At 36.2% G+C, this 21,919-nt stretch overlaps 1 protein-coding gene across 1 annotated transcript; it reads left to right on the top strand.

Moving 5' to 3' along the window:
• The first annotated feature begins 8,809 nt into the window (after positions 1-8,809).
• LOC121240842 lies at positions 8,810-10,807 on the top strand. Its single transcript, XM_041138367.1, has 3 exons — positions 8,810-9,675; positions 9,806-9,893; positions 9,995-10,807. Exons 1-3 carry the CDS (start codon positions 8,810-8,812, stop codon positions 10,805-10,807), a joined length of 1,767 nt encoding a protein of 588 aa, XP_040994301.1.
• The last annotated feature ends 11,112 nt before the right edge of the window (positions 10,808-21,919 follow it).

Below are 21,919 nucleotides of genomic sequence, written 5' to 3' on the forward strand. Positions count from 1 at the left end.
GTTATTTTGAGTCTGTTCCCACCAAACGGATGCGCCACCACTTAGTTTATAGGCCACCAACTTCACTTGTTGATTCTCGGGTATCTGCATATAGTCAAAAAAGTTCTCCACTTCCAGGAGCCAATCAAGAAAGCTTTCGACGTGGAGATGTCCATTGAAACATGGTAGATCAATTTTTATTTTGAAGTTGGAATTACCGTTGAGACCCCTCTGATTTTCTCCTACCACTGCGTCCTCAAGTTCATCCTCACTGGAGGAATCATCTCCAGCATTGCCTATTGGTGGCTTTCTGAGTCTCCTCCCTCCTTTAGGGTGAGCTTGATCCCGTTGCCCCTCATTATGATCTCTATTGTCTTCCACATGGACGTTGGTAATAGACCTTTGGATCTCCTGCAAAACACGTTTGATCCTTTCGAATCGCTATTGGTTTTGTTGGTTTTGCATTTGGATGGATTCCCAAATGGCCTCATCTCGAGGTTGCTTGTTATCGTTTCTTGCCATAGAGACAGGCGAAACCTTGCTCCGATGCCAATTGACGTAGCGTAAACGTACAAAGATAGGAAAATCCAAGAAGAGCTGTGTCTTCTCAAACAATGAGTCAAAAGTTTATTGATAAACTCTGTAATGCTTACAAATTCAAAGATCATCCGTCCCCTTCCCATATTCGGTCCCCTTATACAAAGAAAACCAACTAAAGAAACTTATTTGAAAATGAAAGATATCGCTAGCACACTATCAACTAGGGAAAGCTTATTAAAATGGAAACATTAAAATTAGAAATGAAATATGCAATAATTTGGAGAGCTGCTAAAGACTTCCTCTGTTTACTGCAATTCCTAGTTCAATTCGATAACTCGCATGCTGCGTCAACGTCAATCTTGCATGCCATATCTGCTGCATCAAAAACTCCATGTGTTAATGTATCAAAAAAAAAAAAAAAAAAAACCTCCATGTGTTAGCCCCTCCCATTTGTAACTCCCGATTGGGCTTAAAAGCCAAGCCATTAAACCACATGCCAACCGTAACAATTGGCACCTGAAGTGCAAGGAGTGTCCACTATAAGCGTCTGTTTATTACACCTTTCTTTTGATCTAGCGTTTCATAGAAAAAAAAATCGATGATGGATGTATGAGAACTTGCATATAATGATGTCAATATTCCCAAAACGTCCATAAAAAACTTAATGATCATATATAGCTAGATTGTTGGCCTCAAAAGCAATTTATATTTGGATGGCCAAGTAGTACTAGAGGAACGCTTTATATAACACATATGGCAAAATGGATTCACTTAAAAATTACTTCCTTTGAACATGTCAACAAGCCCATATTTAAGGCTGGAAAAAAGTACACAAAACTCTTTCAAGCTCTCACTCAATTCGTCTCCTTAAAAATAAATTTTTGGATCCAGTACCACTGTCGACAAGCATTCTAATACATATAAAGTTCGCTAAAAACTTTCATATTTACATATAAATAGTGATTAAGTATAGGATTGTAAATGAACCAGTCTGTTCGATAGCCAGCTCGGTGCTCGTTCGGTTAAATTTGAATCAAACTCGACTCGTGATAAAAAATCCTCACTCGTGGAAGCAGATATCCACTCGATTAGTAAATGAAACAAACCCAACAAAACTTGACTCGACTCGGCTAAAGCTTGTTAAAACTTGCTTTTTTATGCTCGAGTTGACTCGTTTGACTCGTTAGCTCGACTCAATTAAAGCTCATTCATATAATGATAAATATATACATACACCTATGTATATAAACGTATATATGTATTAGATAATAATATAAGCATAACACTTTTATAATTAAATATACAATATGTAACCTAATTACCTATGTCTATATATTGAATACACTTTATAGCTATATTTATAATTTGTACAATAATTAGTTGATAAGATTTAATAATTTCATATATTATAGTACATGGGAACCACATATGAAATAGATATATGTTATCTATTATCTGCATGTATTAATAATATATATAGGTATATAATATATTGTTATTATGGATAAATATCAACTAGTTAGATATTAATTATTTATAATTTTTTTAAATTTTAGACTTCAATAGAGATTTTACTTGTTAGTTGCATAAATCAAAGTTTTGAATACCGTTTCGGTGACTGTTTCGGTCAAAGCACTGGAATGAAATATCTTGGTACTAGTACTGTTTCGTGTACCTTTTCGGAATAGTCTATACATAGATAAATTATATATATATATACACACACAAAAACTATATTATAAAATAACAACAAAATAAGTCACAAACTCAATAATACTTTTCAATACAAGTCTTAAGTATTAACAACACATTTGTAAAACTAAATAATATTTCAAAGTTCTCAATTCAATTATTAAAATGAAATCATTCATTTTCATCAATAAGACAATAAAGATCAACAATCAAAATATTGATCAATATATAAGACAATAAAGAAATGGGTTTTTGTAGAATATTACTTATAAAAAAAAATGGGTTTTTGTGGAAGGGGGAAGGAAGGCCTAGAAGGGACTCGAAGGGTGGGACCCAAGCTCATAAAATGGTGTCCTACTTCATGAATCACGAAGGATATGGAAGTCTCCTAATTCTTCAATATTGGTGTCTCTTAAATCGACATTTTCTATCTCTTTCTTGTGGACGCCATTGTCGTAGAGGTGATGTTCATTCTTGGTACTCTTTTATGTTCAGAACAAGTAAATTTGGTGGTTTCTTGAATTTTCATTTTCATTTGTTTTACATTTTTATTGGGGAGAATGAAAGATCATTTCCTTTAGGGTTTGCTTCCTTTTTCTCTTCTGGGTATTATCATACACATTCGATTTTCATTGTTTGGATTGGATCGGAAGCATAAGCTCTGTGCCTCTGGTTGTTCTGGTTTTACTCGATTGTATTGTCTTGTTGGATTCTGCAGTCTTTTTTATTAGGGAGGCTCGAAGTCGCAATCTGGAAAGGAGAAAATGAGCTCAATGCCTATTTATCGTACCGGGTGATATGGTACGATTTTCATAACTTTGTACACAAATTTAATATTAAATTTTTTATTTATCTAATTTATTAATTATTAACTATTATTCAAAAAATAAAAAAAATAAAAATTAACAATTCGAGCTCGAGCTCGGCTCGGTTCGAGTTGAGAGTTTAGCTTATCAAGTCAAGGTAGAACAAAGAATAAATAAATATTTCGAGGTTGGGCTCGAGCTCGAGTTCAAGTATTTTGAGTCGAGCCAAGCTCGGTAGCTAGCTCGACTCGACTTGATTACAGTTCTAATTAAGTAAATATCAGTTATTTTACACGGTTATTTTTTTTTGTCTTCTATTTTTTCTTAGTTTTATAGTTTGAATCCTTGAGTTTGTAATTTTTTTTTAATTGAGTCCCTTTGTCAAACTTCCATTTGAAACTTTATCAACAAAGATCTAATGCAATATGCCACATGGCTTCAAAATAATAAGAAATTAAAAAAAAAAAACTTAGTGAAAGTAATTACTATTTAGGTGAATTAGGACGTAAAGACGGTTAAGCCACTATGGAAGTAAGGTAAATTAGTAAGTATTTTCTAGTTTCTCAAAATTATTGAATGGGAAATGCTTTAGCCACAAACAACTTTCAAAATAGTAAACTCACAAACTGTCTTGACGTGATACATTAGATTATAAAATTATTTTTATTGTAAAGTAGATCTAGCTTATGACATCAATGATGAAACTATATCAATTGGTAAGTTTAATTTTATAAAATTTCTTTTTGACTGTAACGCTTCTCTTATTGAATAGAATAATATCAATGTATGTAAAAGCATTTAAATATCACAATAGCTATATAATCTATTGATGAAATGTTAATAGGTCCAAACAATTAATCATAAAATATGCAAGATAAACTTGCTGAAAATCCATCAGTTATTGGTCCAATTAAAGGGAACAAATATTTGGTTTTGTCTGACATGCCAATAATTCATGCAACAAATATACATGATGATCTCCTATTTGAAGCACCACAATTAATTAACTTTTCATTTTCCTATCAAAGATGCCTGGGAAATATGTTGACTTGATCATATCTTTAAGAATGGGGAACTGAATCCATACAAAGAAGGTGACCGAAACACCAGCCAAACAAATGAGAAAAATTGCAATCCGTAATTCACTACAAGAATTATGGGCTTTTGCCATGAATTTTTTTCCCAAGACAGATGGTGGTGGCAAATAATTACCGAATCACACCAAAACCATTCGTGGAAAACTAAACAAGCCTTTTCCCACAAAATTCTGTCGGCAAGTAAAACTTTGTGGGGAAAACATGTTTTTGCAGCGAAACAAGGTTTATTGTGGCGACTTTTGTTCGCCGCAATTAGTTTGAGAAAATATTTTATCCGTTCGTGGGTTATAATCTTGTTACGACGAAGTGTTTGATTTTTTGCGGCGACATTATGCCGCCGCAAATAAACTAACCTGGACTGTTTGTTTTTGCGTCGATATTGTATATCTTGCTGCGATTAAAAGTTACCGCAATAGATTCATTATATTAATACGCCCGCGTTTTCCCTCATTCCCTTTCTTCCCCCATCCCCGCGTCGGTCTCGTCTCTCTCCCTCCCTGCGATTGAGACCCGGAACCTAACGGCCTGTCTCTCGTTGCGACATCGACCCTTTAGCCCCCACCGCGAGACCTCACCCAATCACCTAGAGGCAGTCGCCGCACCCAATCGTGACCAAAACCCCGTTTGCCGCCAGTCCCCCCACCCATCGCGACCTCAACCAGTTTGCTGCCCGTCCTCAACCACCTCCGCTTGCCGCAGTCCAGCAGACGCACTAGGTCGACCCGGTGAGCCTCTCTCTCTTCTTCCAACCTCTTCTCTCTGTGTAATTTTTAGATTTTCCAGATTGTGTAATTTGTGAATCTATGTAATGTGAATCTGTGAATTTTGTGCTGATTCTATTGTGTAATGTGTAATCTGTGTAATTTGTGAATCTGTGTAATGTTCACATGTGTATATGTTGTGTAACATATTGTATAATTTGCCATCATATGGTTGTGTAAAATCTGTCTATGAAGAGGATGATATATGGTTGTGTAAAACATATTTCCATAAATTTCGAAGACTGAAATCCTGCCTTTCTTCTGATTGAAATGTTATATACTAGGGACTGATGAGTCTCATATTATTTTCTGTTTTTGGTCTGCTCTGTTTCTACACGTTTCTCCTAAAGACAGATCCTTAAACCATTTTGCATCGTTATTACTTCCTTTAGTTCAGTAGCTGTTCACATCTGCTCCAGCATATCTGCTTCTACTGAACTACTCTTTGAATTCTGATCTATTTACTTCATTGTCCTCTTGCAAGCCTTCACCAACTCAGTGAAAGCATTCTGCCCTAAGCCACACAACACAAGAAGGACACCTCCCTTGCCTTAGACCCCTACAATCCTATATATATATATATATATAAATTTTCATGCATTGAAGAGTTCAACATTATTTTGTAGACTGTGTATGATCTGAATGTTCTTGTGCTAGAATTTTTCAATTTTGTTGCATCTGAATTAATTAGCCTATGCGAAGCCCAAATCTTTGAGGTATTTATTTCAACAATCGTGTCGAGTTCTATATTTTAGGTACCATGTAGGTAATTTACTCATTTGAGTAACACTTTCTTGGATAAAAGAGCACAATAGTAAGCTGGAGCGATGTCTGCGAAATTAGCGATGAGCCATATAACTTGATATGTTCATAAGACTGTTCCTTGATATTTTCTAAAAGAGCTGCTCAACTATAATGCCATGAGCCATAAGATCTGTTTATATAGAATTTATTAACAAGTTTAATTTGTATGTAGTGAGCTAGGGTGGCCCCATATATGTATGACAAATGAGCGAATTAATTAAGATAACACCTGTTAGATCGTTAACATGTCATGATTTGCCATCTCAAAGAATATAAATTACATAAATCATATGTTGGTAATATGAGTTTTACTACCTATATAGGCTTCACAAATTGAAGTTTGGCCAATTAAAAGTGACTATAAGGAAAGAGTCAAATCAATTTTTATGAATTACATTTCGTATGCAAGATACCTCAAAGGCAGTGAAGAGATTCTGCACCCCAGTAAGTTAGCCAAAACTTATAAATATAGCAAAACTGTAGCCACATACATAATTTCATACTTCGATAAAGGATGGCCCCAAACCCGAATCAGCTTCAAAACACAGAAATAGTGCCCGAGACCCACGTAAATTATCATAATTTCGCGAACTAAAAAACATGTATCATCAACCAATAATAAATTACAAATATGTAGACTACTTCCTTGTCTCATTCACTTCCACACAATTGTTCAGAAAATTATTTGTTGACCCTTCTCAATCCTATCACGTCATGGCATTTTCCATAATCATAAATTCATGAAATAATTGGGGAAATGGGATCGCCTTGCCTCAAACAACGACAACTACAATAGAAACCAGCATGTTCTTCATTCACCAAAATAGAAAATTCTGAAGTTGATACACAATACTTTAACCACCAGCACCATTAAGTCACCATGAGGCATATCTCCTCAACCGATAATCTAGAAATTCCCAGCTTGCCCTTTGGCATTAGCTTTTTCCATATACATACATCAGACTTGGCAATCAACATTTTCTTCTCAATTTAGTTTGTAAGAACAAAATACTGAGCTAGCTATAGAGATACTTAGTGTTGGCTGTTGTGTTTATAGCAAAAATGAAACATAATACAGTTAAGACATAAAGTTTTCCATGCAATTTGATTGTTCTTTGTTGTAGTTCATCCCCAAGCAGTTTAGATATGTGAGAAAGAATAAAAACTCTAAGGTAGTTCATGTGAAAAAATATTTTGTATGGATTCAATTGTTACCCGACAATTGAATAAACCTTTTACGAGGTATGTCGTAGTGGCACGTTTCCCTTGTTTAATGCTCATCAGAAACAATGAGCATTGTCTGAAAACACGTGCAGCTATTTCATGTCCCTTATTCTCATGTCTTTGAATTCCAAAAACAAACTCCAAGTATGGAGATTAATATTTACACTTTTAGTCTTGCCTAGTCATTGCAGTAAGTCTTCTTGGACCTAACAATCTCTTTTCTACTAGTTGGTCGCCTGCATAAGATGGATAAGGCTTGGATGCATATAGAAGATAGATTGCAATCCAATGAGTATGTTGAAGGTGTTAGACAATTCCTGGCTATGGCACAAGCCAACACACCCGGATCTGATCACATCAGGTGTCCATGTAGGAGATGCCGGAATAGATGTTTCTACTCTATTCATATAGTCGAAGATCATTTGCTCATCATAGGGATTGATCCTACTTATACGGAATGGATATTCCATGGAGAAGATGATCCTTTCCTAGATGCTACATTTTCTGACGAAGAAGCAGATGATGCATCTGCTTACAGTGACTACATTGATGATATCGACGAGATGTTAGATGACATTCGTCATGGGTCATTTATGGATAATTCAGCTAGATATGAAGGAAGTGCAAACTCACATGATCAACCATCCACCTCGTATACTCCAACAAACCTTAACTTTGAGGAGTTGGTAGCCGATGCACGATGTCCACTTTATGCTTCATGTGATAAGTTCTCAAAGCTATCATTCATCGTCAAGTTGCTTCACATCAAGAGCATTGGTGGTTGGACCGTCAAGTCATTTGACATGGTGATAAAGCTCTTGAAGGCCGCAGTTCCCAATGCTCTATTCCTTGACTCATATAATGATGCTCGCCGCTTGGAGTGTGGTTTGGGCTTTAGTTACAAAAAGATACATGTGTGCCTAAATGATTGTGCCTTGTTTTGGAGGGAAAATGCATTGTTAAATGAGTGCCCTAAATGTAACGCATCTAGGTGGACTGTATGCACAAGTAAGCAATGAAGGATACCATAAAAAATTCTCCGATATTTCCCCCTGAAGCCGCGCTTGCAAAGGCTATTTATGTCAAAGAAGACAGCCCAAGCCATGAGATGGCATGTAGAAGCTAGGGTTGACGGTCTGACATGCATGCGACATCCAGCAGATTCATGTGTATGGAAAGACTTTGATCACAAACATGAGAGGTTTTCCCAAGATCCTCGCAATGTTAGACTTGCTTTGGCGAGTGATGGGTTTAACCCATTCAATAACTTTAGCAAACCGTACAGCATATGGCCAGTACTACTTGTTGCTTACAACTTGCCCCCTTGGTCATGCATGAAAGATCCATACACCATGTTGTCCTTGTTAATCCCTGGCCCTAAGTCACCAGGGAATGAGATTGATGTGTTCTTACGTCCTCTTGTCAATGAGTTGAAGGAGTTATGGGAAGAGGGTATTCATACTTATGATACGTATAGTGAGCAAATGTTTAGGTTGCATGCAGCGCTACTTTGGACTATCAATGACTTCCCCGTATATGCCAATCTTTCCGGGTGGAGCACAAAGGGCAAGATGGCATGCCCTTCATGTACAGTTGACACAAATTCACAATGGTTGGTACATGGGCGCAAACATTGCTATATGGGTCATCAACAATGGTTGCCACCAGATCACATTTGGAGACGGAAGAAAAATTCTTTTAATGGGTACGAAGAGCATCGACTCCAACCATCAAGGGTCGAGGGAGAGGATTTGCTGGAACAATTACGTGGGGTGTCACATGTCCAGTTTGGTAAATCTTCTTTGAAGAGGAAACGAACTCCCAATCAACTAAATTGGACAAAAAAGTCTATATTTTTTGAGCTTCCATACTGGTTAGACTTGGGGTGAAATATAACTGGGACGTTATGCATATTGAGAAAAATATATGTGATAACGTGTTGGGAACTTTGCTCAATATTGATGGGAAAACCAAAGACTCCACCAATGCACGTAGGGATTTGGCTAATCTTGGACTAAGAAAAGAATTGCATTTACAACATGATGGCAATCGTATTTCTATGAGTCTTGGTTTCTACATGTTAAATTTAAATGAGCGAAGAAAATTTTGTGCATGGTTGTCAGTGAAATTCCAGGATGGTTTTGCCTCAAACATTGCACGATGTGTTAGTGTTAGTGATGGAAAAATCAAAGGAATGAAGAGCCATGATTGTCATATCTTTATGCAAGAACTATTGCCGGTTGTTATTGGTGGGTTCCTATGGCCTTATGTGTGTCAAGCCTTAATAAACTTAAGCTCGTACTTCAAAGAATTATGTTCACGAACTTTGGACCTATCAGTGTTGCATCAGCTTCAAGCAAATATTCCTATTATCTTTTGTAAATTGGAAATGATATTCCCTCCCGCATTTTTTGATATCATGGTGCACCTAGCCATTGATTTGCTAGAGGAGACATTGCTAGCAAGACTCGTGCAATATAGATGGATGTACCCTTTTAAAAGGTATCTAAGGAAGTTCAAGCGGTACGTTCGCAACAGAGCCTGTCCAGAAGGCTCAATTGCTGAGGCATATGTTCATCTCGAGTGTCTTACATTTTGCTCTATTTATCTTCGCGATATTGAGACTAGATATAACCGAGAGGAACGCAACAGTGACGTTGCGAATGAGTTGGGAAATGAGCCTTGTTTATCTGTTTTCTCACAAAAGGTTCGACCACTAGGGACAGTAAGCTCTAAGAAATTGTCTGACACACTAATGAGAAAGGCCCGATGGTATGTACTTAATAATTGCACGGAGGTTGAACTATACATAGAGTAAGTACAACATACTTTTGCCGCTCTAGCATTAACTTCAAGTTTATAGTATTTACTCTCCTGGTAACGTTTGCTCACACATATGCAGGGAGCACCATAACATATTGAAAGAAGAGGACCCTCATAACATCAATCGTAGGCATCGGAGTCAATTCCCATCATGGTTCAAATCACGTGTAAGATACCAAACTACTTAGCATACACATGTTTCCCTTTTATATATAATGATGGAAAAACGATTGTTTTGTGTTTTCTTATGTCCTAGATTCGAGAGTAGCGTGCAATTAGGCCAAGTGAAGTAATCAATGACATATATGCATTAGCATGTGGTCCTGATCCGTGGGTCGCATCATATGCCGGATGCATAATGAATGGAGTTCGTTTCCATACGAAAGAGCGTGAAAGGCATCGCCGCACCCAAAATAGCGGAGTGGTGGTTTATGGCGAGCACAATGGATCCCCTATTGACTTCTATGGAGTGTTGCATGATATTATAGAATTACGCTATATGGGTCGGTGCAAGGTTTATTTGTTTAGTTGTGCTTGGTATGACGTTGGCGACTCGAGGAGGGGGATACGTGTGAGGGACCACTTGACGATAGTGAATACTGCTAGGCACATGTATAAAGATGAGCCTTTCGCCCTTGCATGCCAAGCATTGCAAGTGTTTTATCTCACGGATCTAACATTGGGGGGAAGTTGGCAGGTTGTACATAAGATTACAAATAGGAATGTTTACAACATTCACTTGATGACTATTGTTGATGATGAGAATGGTGATGACGACTCGTCTGGGGGTGAAGCAGAAGATGATGTTCACACAGATCTCCATAACTATCCCCCTATCCTCGAGAGTGAATCAGCCATGGGCAATCTATTGAATCGAGTTGATGAAGAGAATTTGCCCGTTGATCCAGCAATCATATCACGTCGAGTCCCGTCCGAATCAGTTGACAATGATTCATTTATCGATGATGACCCATTAGATGATGAGTTGGGGATGGATGACATAAATGACGATGATAACTCCAGTAGCGAGTCTGGGCAACATCTTTATGAGGAGACAGATGTATTGAATATGTTAATTTAAGTTCAAATTCATATGGCAGACATGACTTGCTCAATATACAGTATATTGAATTTAGAGCAACATGATATATAATCCATGTGTGATGAACAGTGGGTTGCCTGCATCCACTCTCTTACTTCATGCATGAATAAACCATGAGCACCCATTGTGGTACCATGCATTATTGTCATGATTTCCATTTCACAACCCATGATATCAGTAAAATTGTTATATACAGGTTACTAATGTATTGATAACCTATTCTATTAGCTGACTACTGTATACGTGGCTATCACAGACATCGCATGACTTCAATTATCGATATCGATGAAGGTGGGTGAGATGTAAGTGTAAGAACCAAGTTGTGACAATTGTTTGGCAATACATCAGGTATTTTATAATTAACTACATGAGTACTAGTATCTGGATGTTGTTGGTTCATTCTTGGGGGTAGGTTTTGCATAAAACATGTGATATCTATATATGAAGTTTGTGGATTCACATGTATGTTTAGCCAATAGCCTCATGGGGGAAACACGTGGGATTCGTTTATTATATATTGTATAAGTCTTGGTTGGGTATCATATGTCCAGACATCTAAGTTTAACAGCTGAGTTTAGATGAGTGTTGCGTCTAGGTTGTTGGTAGATATTAAATTTTACAAGGGACTGTACAAGCCGGTTGTTTTACATTTAAGAAGAGCTGTAACATGTGCCTATAACATGTTATTAGTGATATGGATGAATGAAAGACAAATCTTGCATTGGCATTTTAAACTTAGGAAGCATACGAGGTTGTTAGCTATGTAACGGAAGTAAAGAATTACTCATGTGATTCTGAATTACATTGTGTGCAAATACAATGGTTACTTTAACACAAAAGATGTTCTTGGTCCACCTACATCAAAGGACGAGGCACGAAAGTTGTTGCAGTGGGATGATGAGCGATTTCTTTGAAGTGCCAGCTAGGGGATATAGGAGATCCACGTGATTACCATGCAATATTTCGTTAAATGGAGCAATATGGTCACAAAATTGGAATGATGTGTAAATGTATAAGTGAATAATATTAAAACTGCATAGCCATGACATAGCATCTAGATTGCACTCTAGATGGTTAACATAGATTGTCACAGGGGATTGGAAAATTAGGCGAGACTTTATGAAAAAAGGACTGTGAATGCAAATCATGAAATGCATCGTTAAATAGAGCTATATGCAAAAAACCCAAAAGTATACATAGATATTTAGGGGTGGTTAAGCTGGGTTAACCAAGAATATAAACAAATCTCCTAAGCACACAATTTAAGAAGATATCTCAAAATGAAAGCAAGCTAAACTTCATGCACCTAACCATATAATTACAAATGTAACACATGTTAATAAAAATAAGAAAAGACACGTGTCATATGAGGTTTTGCTGGCTGAATCAGGTATTATGGACAAATCTAGAAAAAACAAAAATTAGTCATGTATTACAAATGAAATAAATTTAATATTCATGCACCTAAATCTTTTGGGACACTGCAGTATAATTTATGTACAAAGGTGTTGTGAAAATGTGTATTACGTTATATTATGTACAAATTTAATATTCATGTATTACGTTATATTATGTACAAAGGTGGTGTACAAATTATTAGGCTCATATGATAAATCTTTTACAATGCAGTATAATTAATGCAAAGCAGAATTTTGTAAATTACAATATAACGTAATTGTTTTGGTAAATATTGCAATGGAATGTGCAAAATGAGAATTTGGCATATAAGTGTGAATTCGTGCAAATGTGCAGAATGGAGTAGATCAATTTACATGTATAAAGAGGCGGGAGATATTTGTGTAAGGGCGGGATAGTAATTTTAAGTTGGGGGAAATGGCGCTAGGGGTCATATGAGCAGATGTGTCAGCTCTGTTTCCTGGACAACTGGCAGTGGGTGAGATGGTTTGGTTGGACTTGCTTGTAATATGCTTTTCCATGAAGAGAAACGGAGGGAAGTCATTTTGGTAGTCTAGAAAAGAAAGTCCAGTTTGCCATCCTTCTTGTTCCAGCAAGAAAGCTCCCAATTCCACAAAAGGTTAAAGCTTGAGGCTGTCTTCATTTCAAACAAGAAGAGCTGCTTCTCTCCTTGCATTAGGTACACGCAACCCAGATCCAAAACAAAGTACAAGCTGTTTTGCTTTTCTAATTTATTCCTTATCCTCCTTCTGCCTTCCTTGATAATTTCTGCACAGTATTTAGCTATGTTTTACACAGTATAACAACAATATTTGCTGCTTCATTTCAACTGTTATTTGTTTCCTGACTTTGGGATTATTTAGAATATCAGGCTGCAAATGCAAGTTTTCCAACATAGTTTTAGACATTTTCAGTTTTACATTTTGCATTTCAAATAGTAAAAGAACACAGATGTGCCAGCACTTTTGGCATTTGGAATAGGCTCGACCAATATGGGTCTACACCTGACTTCAAATGGGCTGTGAAACCCATATGTGACAGCAAATTTCTTCTTAATAATTATTAATTATTAAGAAGAAATTTACTGTCATATATTTTGTGATTAGTGCTTCTCTTGAAAGACCCCTATATACCTGGAAGATCAAAACATGGCCTCAAAACTTTCAAAGTCCTTGTGTTTGGTCGTGCAATTGTGACCAAAGTGAATACTATGCCGAGTGTTATGTATCACTGGTTTCCCAACACATTCTAGTTCTCTTCTAGATAAATATATGTGTAGCAGTGAACATCAAACATTATAAATCTGTTCATCTATAAAGGCATGCTCTCTAGTGGTCTATTTATAATGATTTACTCTATATCCAGAGGCTGTTTTCTTAGATGTTTCCCTATAAAGATGACTGTTTTCAGTAGAGACTATAAAGTGTCATCCACCTTTATTTAATACATAGATGTAAGATACATGGTTGATTGTTTTCACAAAAACATAACTTCATGGCAGTTTTGGGTTTGAAAATTTCATAAAGTGTAATGGTAATACACTTTATAAGAAGTTAGTAATGAAGTTAAAATCTACTTATAAAAAAAAAAAACAGTTAAAACCTAATGGACATTCTAAATGGACGGAAAAACCACAAGTATATAAAGTCATACATCAATTTCAAACTTAGTCATTTGGTAGATTAAGAGCATCAGCTTAAAAAAATGTTCAATAAGCAAGGAAAAAAAAATTAACAACTATATTTTTGAAGGTGTAATAAAAGAGGCAACACATATGGAAGTTGCCTCTAACTTTTATCGAGTTGACAATAACCTGAAAGGCACTTCAGAATCCTACAAGGGGCAACATTTGCACATTCCCATTACTATTGATTTATCTATGAACCCCACAAAATATAATTACAACAGGAATTATATCCATCAAAGCTTCTTAGTTAAGCATGTATGATCTAAGGTGGGTGAATAAATGGTTGGAATATTAGTAATATTCATGCTGATATATGTGTAGCAGTGAATCTCAAGCTAATCTAATTCTGTTCATCTATAAAGGCATGGTCTCTAGTGGTCTATTTATAATGATTTATTCTATATACAGAGGAGGAATGATCTATTATCTGGGTTTGGTATGTTCTGGATAGTATATTAATAATAAGTGCTTACTAGTGTTTTCTTTGCTACATGTTACAACGTTCTTCAATTGAATTCAAGCAAAGGCAAGGATGTGGAGATCTGTAAAGAGGGGAAGCAGGGGGTGACTCCGACACTCAAGACCGATCATATGTAGCACTCCAGATTCAGAAGCCTTGCCTCCAAGAAATAATTTACGAGACGAGGTGGACCCAAATGAATCAACTCAGGCAGTAGGAGGTGCAGGCGTACAAGAGTGCATGGAACCAACACAGGGCGGAGAGGGGAATATTAATACAGGTAAGCCTTTCATAGTACTCATAACTTATGCATCTTTTGTGATCAATTCATAGAGGAGTTAAATTGGAGAATTTATTTTGTCTTGTATTCACATGTATTTTAATTCTTGATTTAACTCCATACATTTTCGAGATATAGATCCACCTATTCAGAAACGGGGTCGAGGGACTGCGCGAGGCACACTATTTGAACACCTCCGGAAGGTGGGTAAGGTTCCTTTGGATATAAAGGATGGCCATCGAGGTCCTTCGTGCGAGAATGCCTCTATCTTCACTGGTCAAGTTACGTGGATCGTTAAAGTATATGGTGACATGAGGCATGAAAGTTGGAGTTACGTACCTGAGGAGGAGAAACAAGAGCTGGTTGACCGGGTTAGGGTAGGAGAGTTATTTTATAGTAATCAATTAAAATGTAGTTGTTGAATAATTTCGCTTATAGTGAGTTTGCTGAAAATATGTAACAACAATGATAACTGAACTTGCAGGCTGATTTTGTATTGGATTGGGGGAAAGACAACCATCGGGAAATGGTTGTATTGCATTTGTCCGACAAGTATAATGCATATCATTATGAACTGCACAAAATCTACCAAAAATATGGATCGCATGTGGAGGCCATGTGTGGTGGGACACCCATGGTGGAGAAACCTGTTTGGGAGTTGCTTGTGAGAGGTGGGCAAGCAAGACATTCAAGGTATATATGCCTTAAAATTTCAGCTTCAAGTATGGCTATCCATGATTGTCATATTTTTTTTGGTTTTGTATTAGCTGTGATATATATATATGTATAGATATATATACTACTGCCACATTAAATTACAGCGGCAAATGTGGAAAATGTTTATACATTTCTGGGTAAAAAATGCAGGAGAAGTCACGAAGGAACACGTCAAATAGGCAAAAACTAAAGTGAATCATACCGGCGGGAGGAAATCCTTTGTAAGGATTTTGGAAGAGAAGGTTTGTGCCTTTTATGATGTATGTAGTGAGTATTATATATATGAAGAGACTTGAATATTAACATATATGGTTAATGATGTGTGGCAGCGGGAGACAACACCAAATATGGTCGTTTTCTATAAACAAACACATTGGTCAGCACGGAAGGGGAAATTCTTGAATGTCACAGCTAAACACAATTATGTGGGAAATACTTGTGTTTGAAATAACTTGTGTTAGACTATAAAGTAGATCAAAATTAATAGGATATTTGATTGTCTTTCATATTATTTTCAGAATATCATGGTGGAGAGATTGAATGAAAAAGATCCCAAGGAGGACTATGATGAAGCGGCAGCTGACATTTTCAAAGACGTGTTAGGGTTCAAATCAGGGTACGCACAGGGGATGGGGCAGATGGTCATTCCTGACCCCTCTCCTTCAATGAAGAAGAACAAAGCTTTTATGCGTCTAGTAGAGGAAAATGAATGGAATAAGAATGATGCGGAAATGTATAAGGCCAAACTAGACCAGATGATGGCTGATATTGTGGCTTTGAGGAGGAATTTTTCTAAATACGAGAAAGAAATGAACTTTCGGGTATCGGAGTTGGAGCAAAATACTGAGTCTCATAGAGAGACTCAGCAGGATGCTTAGGCGTCCCAAGTCTAGTATATATTTTTTGTGGACTTCTTTTGTGGATGTGTTTTGTGGATGAAAACAGTCCAATGCCCATTGGGGTTTGTAGAAATGTAAATAGTTTCCTATTGCAGTGAATATAAGTATTTGTTAGGTTGGGTACGTTAGAACCAGTGCAGGCAAATTAATAGGAGTTTTGGTCATGCCGTTTTTTGCTAGCGTTTTGTAATGGGAACATGATATGTAAGTCACATAATTTTGAATGTCTTGTTGCTTCAGAGAGACTTGTGGTTATGAATGGGTAATTCCTAGCTATAATTTGTGTATATAATTTAGCTAGTTTTGTGGACTATGTATATAATAAACCAGACTACTTTTAGGCTAATTAGATATTTGATTTCATTGTATGCAGGTTTAAGCTGTCTCAAGTATAACTATGGCAAAATTGATGGAAGGATAGAACAATAGTTGGTGGGGATATAGTAAGTTAAGGTTGCTGGCAACATTCGCATTGGAAGGATTTGATAGCAGTAAGTAATAATTTTTCAGCCCATTTCCTATTTTTTATTCAAGTTAATCATGCTTGTCTACAAAGTGGATGACTTGTCATACTACATCCTTGGTTGGCACATACCTGAACGTGTTAAGGTGCAGAATGGAGGTTGATTATTGTTATTCCCATCTTATTATAAGACTATGGTTCTCAAGTAGCTTAGACCAACTTCAAACTAGTTGGATATGCACTCTAGTCAGAATATAACTCTATTTTGGTCTCTCTCTCAGTAGATATAATGTTCACATGTTACATTGAGGTTGTAATTCAAATATACATCTCGGACATGGTCAGTAGAAAAGTTTTCATTATATATAGATGTGTATATATATTGATAGTTGAGCCAAAGTTACATGAGACTAATGGCCATGTAAGAAAGATATAGTTTCATAACTTTATTCTGTCATCCCGGAGAGACCTTGTGGTTATTATATTGATGATGGTAGGTGTTAGAAAATTCATGATTGGTTGTTATTGACATTTACAAATGCTGAACTGAAATAATTTGTAAGCCATTGGGTGGTTTGGTTGGTTAAAACTAGTTGGTTTGTGGGGGCACCAAGCTCAAAGACTATTCCATGCATGCTTTAATTACCTGCATTAAGTCACCCAGATTATCCATGCATGATGATCTATTTTTCCTAATTTGGTCCATGCATGATGACTTGTCAGCCATGAGAACCAAAACTAATTGACAAGAAATATGTAGTGACGGGCAGGACCAAGTATTTTGCTATAGCAGAATAAATTGAAGAAATCATCATGTATACGTCACTAAGTATTTAAAATAGTATAACAGTTAACAGATATATATATATATGTATATATATATATACTTTCATGCTTTATATGAATACAATAACTTATTACTTATCAAAAAAAGCATATATATCTAACAACTTGCTCAAAATTAATTTGAGATTCAACTCCCATGACATTTGGCATTTTCCATGCATGACCCTAGGATATTCTTTTTGGGAAGCCTCATGATTTGTGATTAATGCACTATGAAAATAATTAAATTTGTGTACAACATGTTACAACAATTATCATGTTACAACAAAACTTATATGGATAATTAAGCCTCATTATTCATGATTCAACTCTTGATATTATTAGTACGCTTCCCAGCCCATCTCACTTCCTTGGCCATATAAGTATTATCAATGGACATAGTTCTCATCAGAAACATTTCCCATCAATACCCAACATGAAAGGCCAGACTTAGGAATTGGTGTAATCCATGAAGGGGGATTTAGAGGAAAGACGTCAGCTTTAATTTGGCCAGTTCTTTAATATAATTGTTAACTACTTTCCTGTAATTTGCTTTTGGTAATGGCTATTGTAATGTTCTAGCTACTACCTTTGCCTAAATAAATATTTTCTATTGGCTAATATAGTTAAGCATGGCTGACAATTTGGTTCTGCTGGATTTTAGGACACCATGCTTTGTGGATCAAGAGGGGAATATTAATGATGTTTTCAAGAATGAAGATTGTCTCAGTGAATCAACATTACTGTCACATGAGAGGTTTACTGCAGTGATGTCTTTTAGTTCCAAGGCTGCATATCATCCATGCTGTTGGGCTGTAGTTTGGTTATATTTGCTCTATTCATTGTATTTTGATAGCCTTAATTAACTGGTTAACCCAGTGGACAAAATTGTAAATTACAATATTAATTATGTATAATATATGTTACCAACTTTGGTGGTTTGGTTGGATTAGTTTTTTGAGTGTTGGTTACATTTGTTGATGGGTTATTGTGTTGAGAAAGGTTCAATACAAGCCTATTTGTGGGATAAATGTAGAAAGTGACTATTTTTGGTTGGATTGTTTGTGCGATTGATTGGCAGGAAACCTATTTTTTTCATAGTGGCAGACATTACTTCGTAAAACCTATTTACGAGGAGTTGATTTGCTGGGAAAACAGGTGTAATGAAACAACTGTATTTCCCACGACTATTATTCCTGGGTAATTAACTTTTTTGACGTATGACGTTGATGGAAAATATAAAACAAAACTGAGTAAAAAATGATATTCCCACCGACAATTGTGATGAGAAAAACTCTTTTGCCATGAAATAATACCTGTGGGATATAGTAATGATCGCTTTTGCTGCGAAATAAGCTTAACCGGCAAAAACCATTTGCAACCACTTCAGTTCATAGCAAGTGATCTTTTCCCACCAATTGATTGTGGTGGGAATACCCCATTTCCACCAAAAGTCACCATCCAGAGTAATTTTTTCCCATGAATAAATTGTTGGGTAAAACTTATAATACATAACTTTTGCCACGAAGTGCATTTATGGATATAGAATATTTTCCACGAACTACTGCCAGGGGTAATGATGTTATTACTGACCACGAGTTTATGTTAGTGAACTTATTTGCCACGAAGTTAAAATGCGTTATCCACCATTCATGTCGTGGCGAAAAGGGTGGTTTTACCCATGAAATCAAAATTTGGTGGAAAAAATATCTTTCCCCACCCGTTTTATTCCACGAGTCTCCCACGACAAAAATTGGTGGGAAGTATATCTTTTCCCACGAAGTATACACGTTTTTCGACCACACCCCCTCCTGGGAAAAACCAAGTTTTGTTGTTGTGATTGCTCATGTAGGATGATTAAAAGAGCACTAAAAAATGTTATCATCATGGTTGCAATAGAGCAAAAGAGGGTCAACATGCCTATTATCATCTGCCTCGGCAAATACTCAAGAAAATCTTCTTCTGCATAACATGATGTGAGGATTTCCAAAAACATTAAGACTGAAGTTGAGGAAGAGAAAAGGAACAATGCATCGGATATTATAAAGAGCATAAACAACTTTTTCTTTAAGAATATTGGAAAGCCTGTAGTTTGATCGTTACCACCTAGAACGGTAAAAGCTACTGCAAACATAATGGTAACAATCAGCATACCCACCACGATGCTGTGTCCTTCATCCATTTCTCTTCATTTTCCATCATATTCTCATGGTTCTTTGTAAATAGTTGTTGGGGAGTTAAACCATCTTTGTTAATACCATCTTTAATGTTGGAATTGACAATTCTTTCCACCTCCTGCATCTGTTGAAAAAATGCTACCAGAATCAATTACATATCTGTGGATAATATTAATGATTAAAAAAGTAATTATTAGTAAATTTTTATTTTTCTTACTTGATAAGGATGCTAAAAAAATGTTTCAAACAAAAAAAAAATTGTCCGTGGACAAAAAAATTAGACAGATACTTTTGCTCAAGTCTCTAATAATTAATCACTTATACGTACGTACAGTAAGTATATATTATTTAATTATTTCGCTCAAGTCTTTATTATGTACGCGTTAATACAGGATTTCTTAGGCACTAGCTGTGCGAGCTGCAGGGAGGATCTCATTTCTCCAAGTTGGTTACCGGTGATTAATACAAGAGCCAAGAGAGATTTAGAAGCGCGTGGCAGTTTTATTTGGAAAACATGCAGGGCGAAGATGATATTCATGACCATCGGAACGTACGTAATTAATTACTTCTCTTATATATATATATATATATATATTTACGTACTACTCGATCGATCATTTTCTTTTTTTTTTTTGATAATAACGGATCATATTTCATTCATAAAGAGGACATACAAATTTGACTTAAAATCAAGTCAGGTACAAACGTTAATAGCTTTCTAGCATACTTCCATGGCTAATATGGTCTAGTCTAGACCACAGATCTCTGAAGACCTAACACTACAACAAATTTGAGCTTTTGGGACGAAATTATTTAGAGATGAAAAAGATTTCATCCCTAAAAGTCATTTTTTGGGACGAAATTTATTTCTTAAAACTAAATTTAAATTTCGTCCCAAAAAATTGATGACTTTACAAAATCGTTCGAACGGTCAAATAACGGTTCAAACAATATTTTCTATGACGAATTTAATCATCTCAAAAATTTTTTACCGTTCGAATGGGAAAAAATATGTTCGAACAGTAAAATCTTAGTGGGGAAGTAATTTATTATGGCGGGAAAAGTTCACAATCATTCGAACGATGATTTATTGTGTTCGAACGGAAAATATTTGATGGCAAAACCTAGCGGGAAGGTTTCTAAACCGTTCGAACGGAATATATTTAGTTAGAACATATTCAAGCACCACATTTATACATTCGAATGTATAATATTAATCTCGGTACGAAACTCAAAATATAAAAAATATATATCATATATACAAATTCATTAATTAATTTTATGTAATTAATTTAAAAATATTTTAATGATTTCTTTTATGTTAAATAAGATTTTTAGTTAAGTAAATATTATCAACCATACACCACATAATATAAATCAATAATTACTCCAGAAAATATAAAATATTTATTTTACAATTAAAGCAAATTATCAAAACACCATATATACTGTCCATAAATATAACAAAAAAAAATATAAATAAAAAATAGAAACTACTGTGATGCGAGGTCTCTACACACATCCTTGACTGCAGCTAATTATCTCTCTACCTGTGCCAGTCGAGTACTGAGTGTGGCCTGAGTTGCATTATTGGCATTCATCTCTGTATATAACTCATTAACCTCTGTACGTAACCTAGAGACGGTAGCCATAATCTCTGTATGCAACTCAGACATGGCAGTATGCACTGCATTAATCACTACTGATGTGTGTACGCCGATCTCAGCACGCAATATGTCGGCCATCTCCTTGCGAGTAGATGTGCGTGATGCCTCGGCCTATGTAGATGTTTGACTAGCCGATACTCCAGTATCTCCCGGCTGTGCATCTCTCTGAATCTCAACCCTGTCAGGAATAACTCCACGAAAATGAAATCTCGAGTGTCCCATGCTCCGTGACAGAGTGGTGCTATTGATCGGTCCCATCGGCTCCTGGGAATGCTCGTCAGGTTCGGGCACAACCCCGACATGTAGCAAAAATCGAGTCATGAGGATCCCAAACGGCAGTATATCTGTCGTAATGAACCGTGCCTCTGATTGGATCCTCTCAAATATATAACCCACAAGGTCGATCGGGATGCCACGAGCGACTCGTATCATAAATCTCGCTCGATCCATGCCGACCTCGGTCTTGAGCTACCGAGGGTCAATATTGTTGGCGATGATCA

This window comes from Juglans microcarpa x Juglans regia, chromosome 7S, assembly GCF_004785595.1.
Source record: "Juglans microcarpa x Juglans regia isolate MS1-56 chromosome 7S, Jm3101_v1.0, whole genome shotgun sequence".
Taxonomy (NCBI): domain Eukaryota; kingdom Viridiplantae; phylum Streptophyta; class Magnoliopsida; order Fagales; family Juglandaceae; genus Juglans; species Juglans microcarpa x Juglans regia.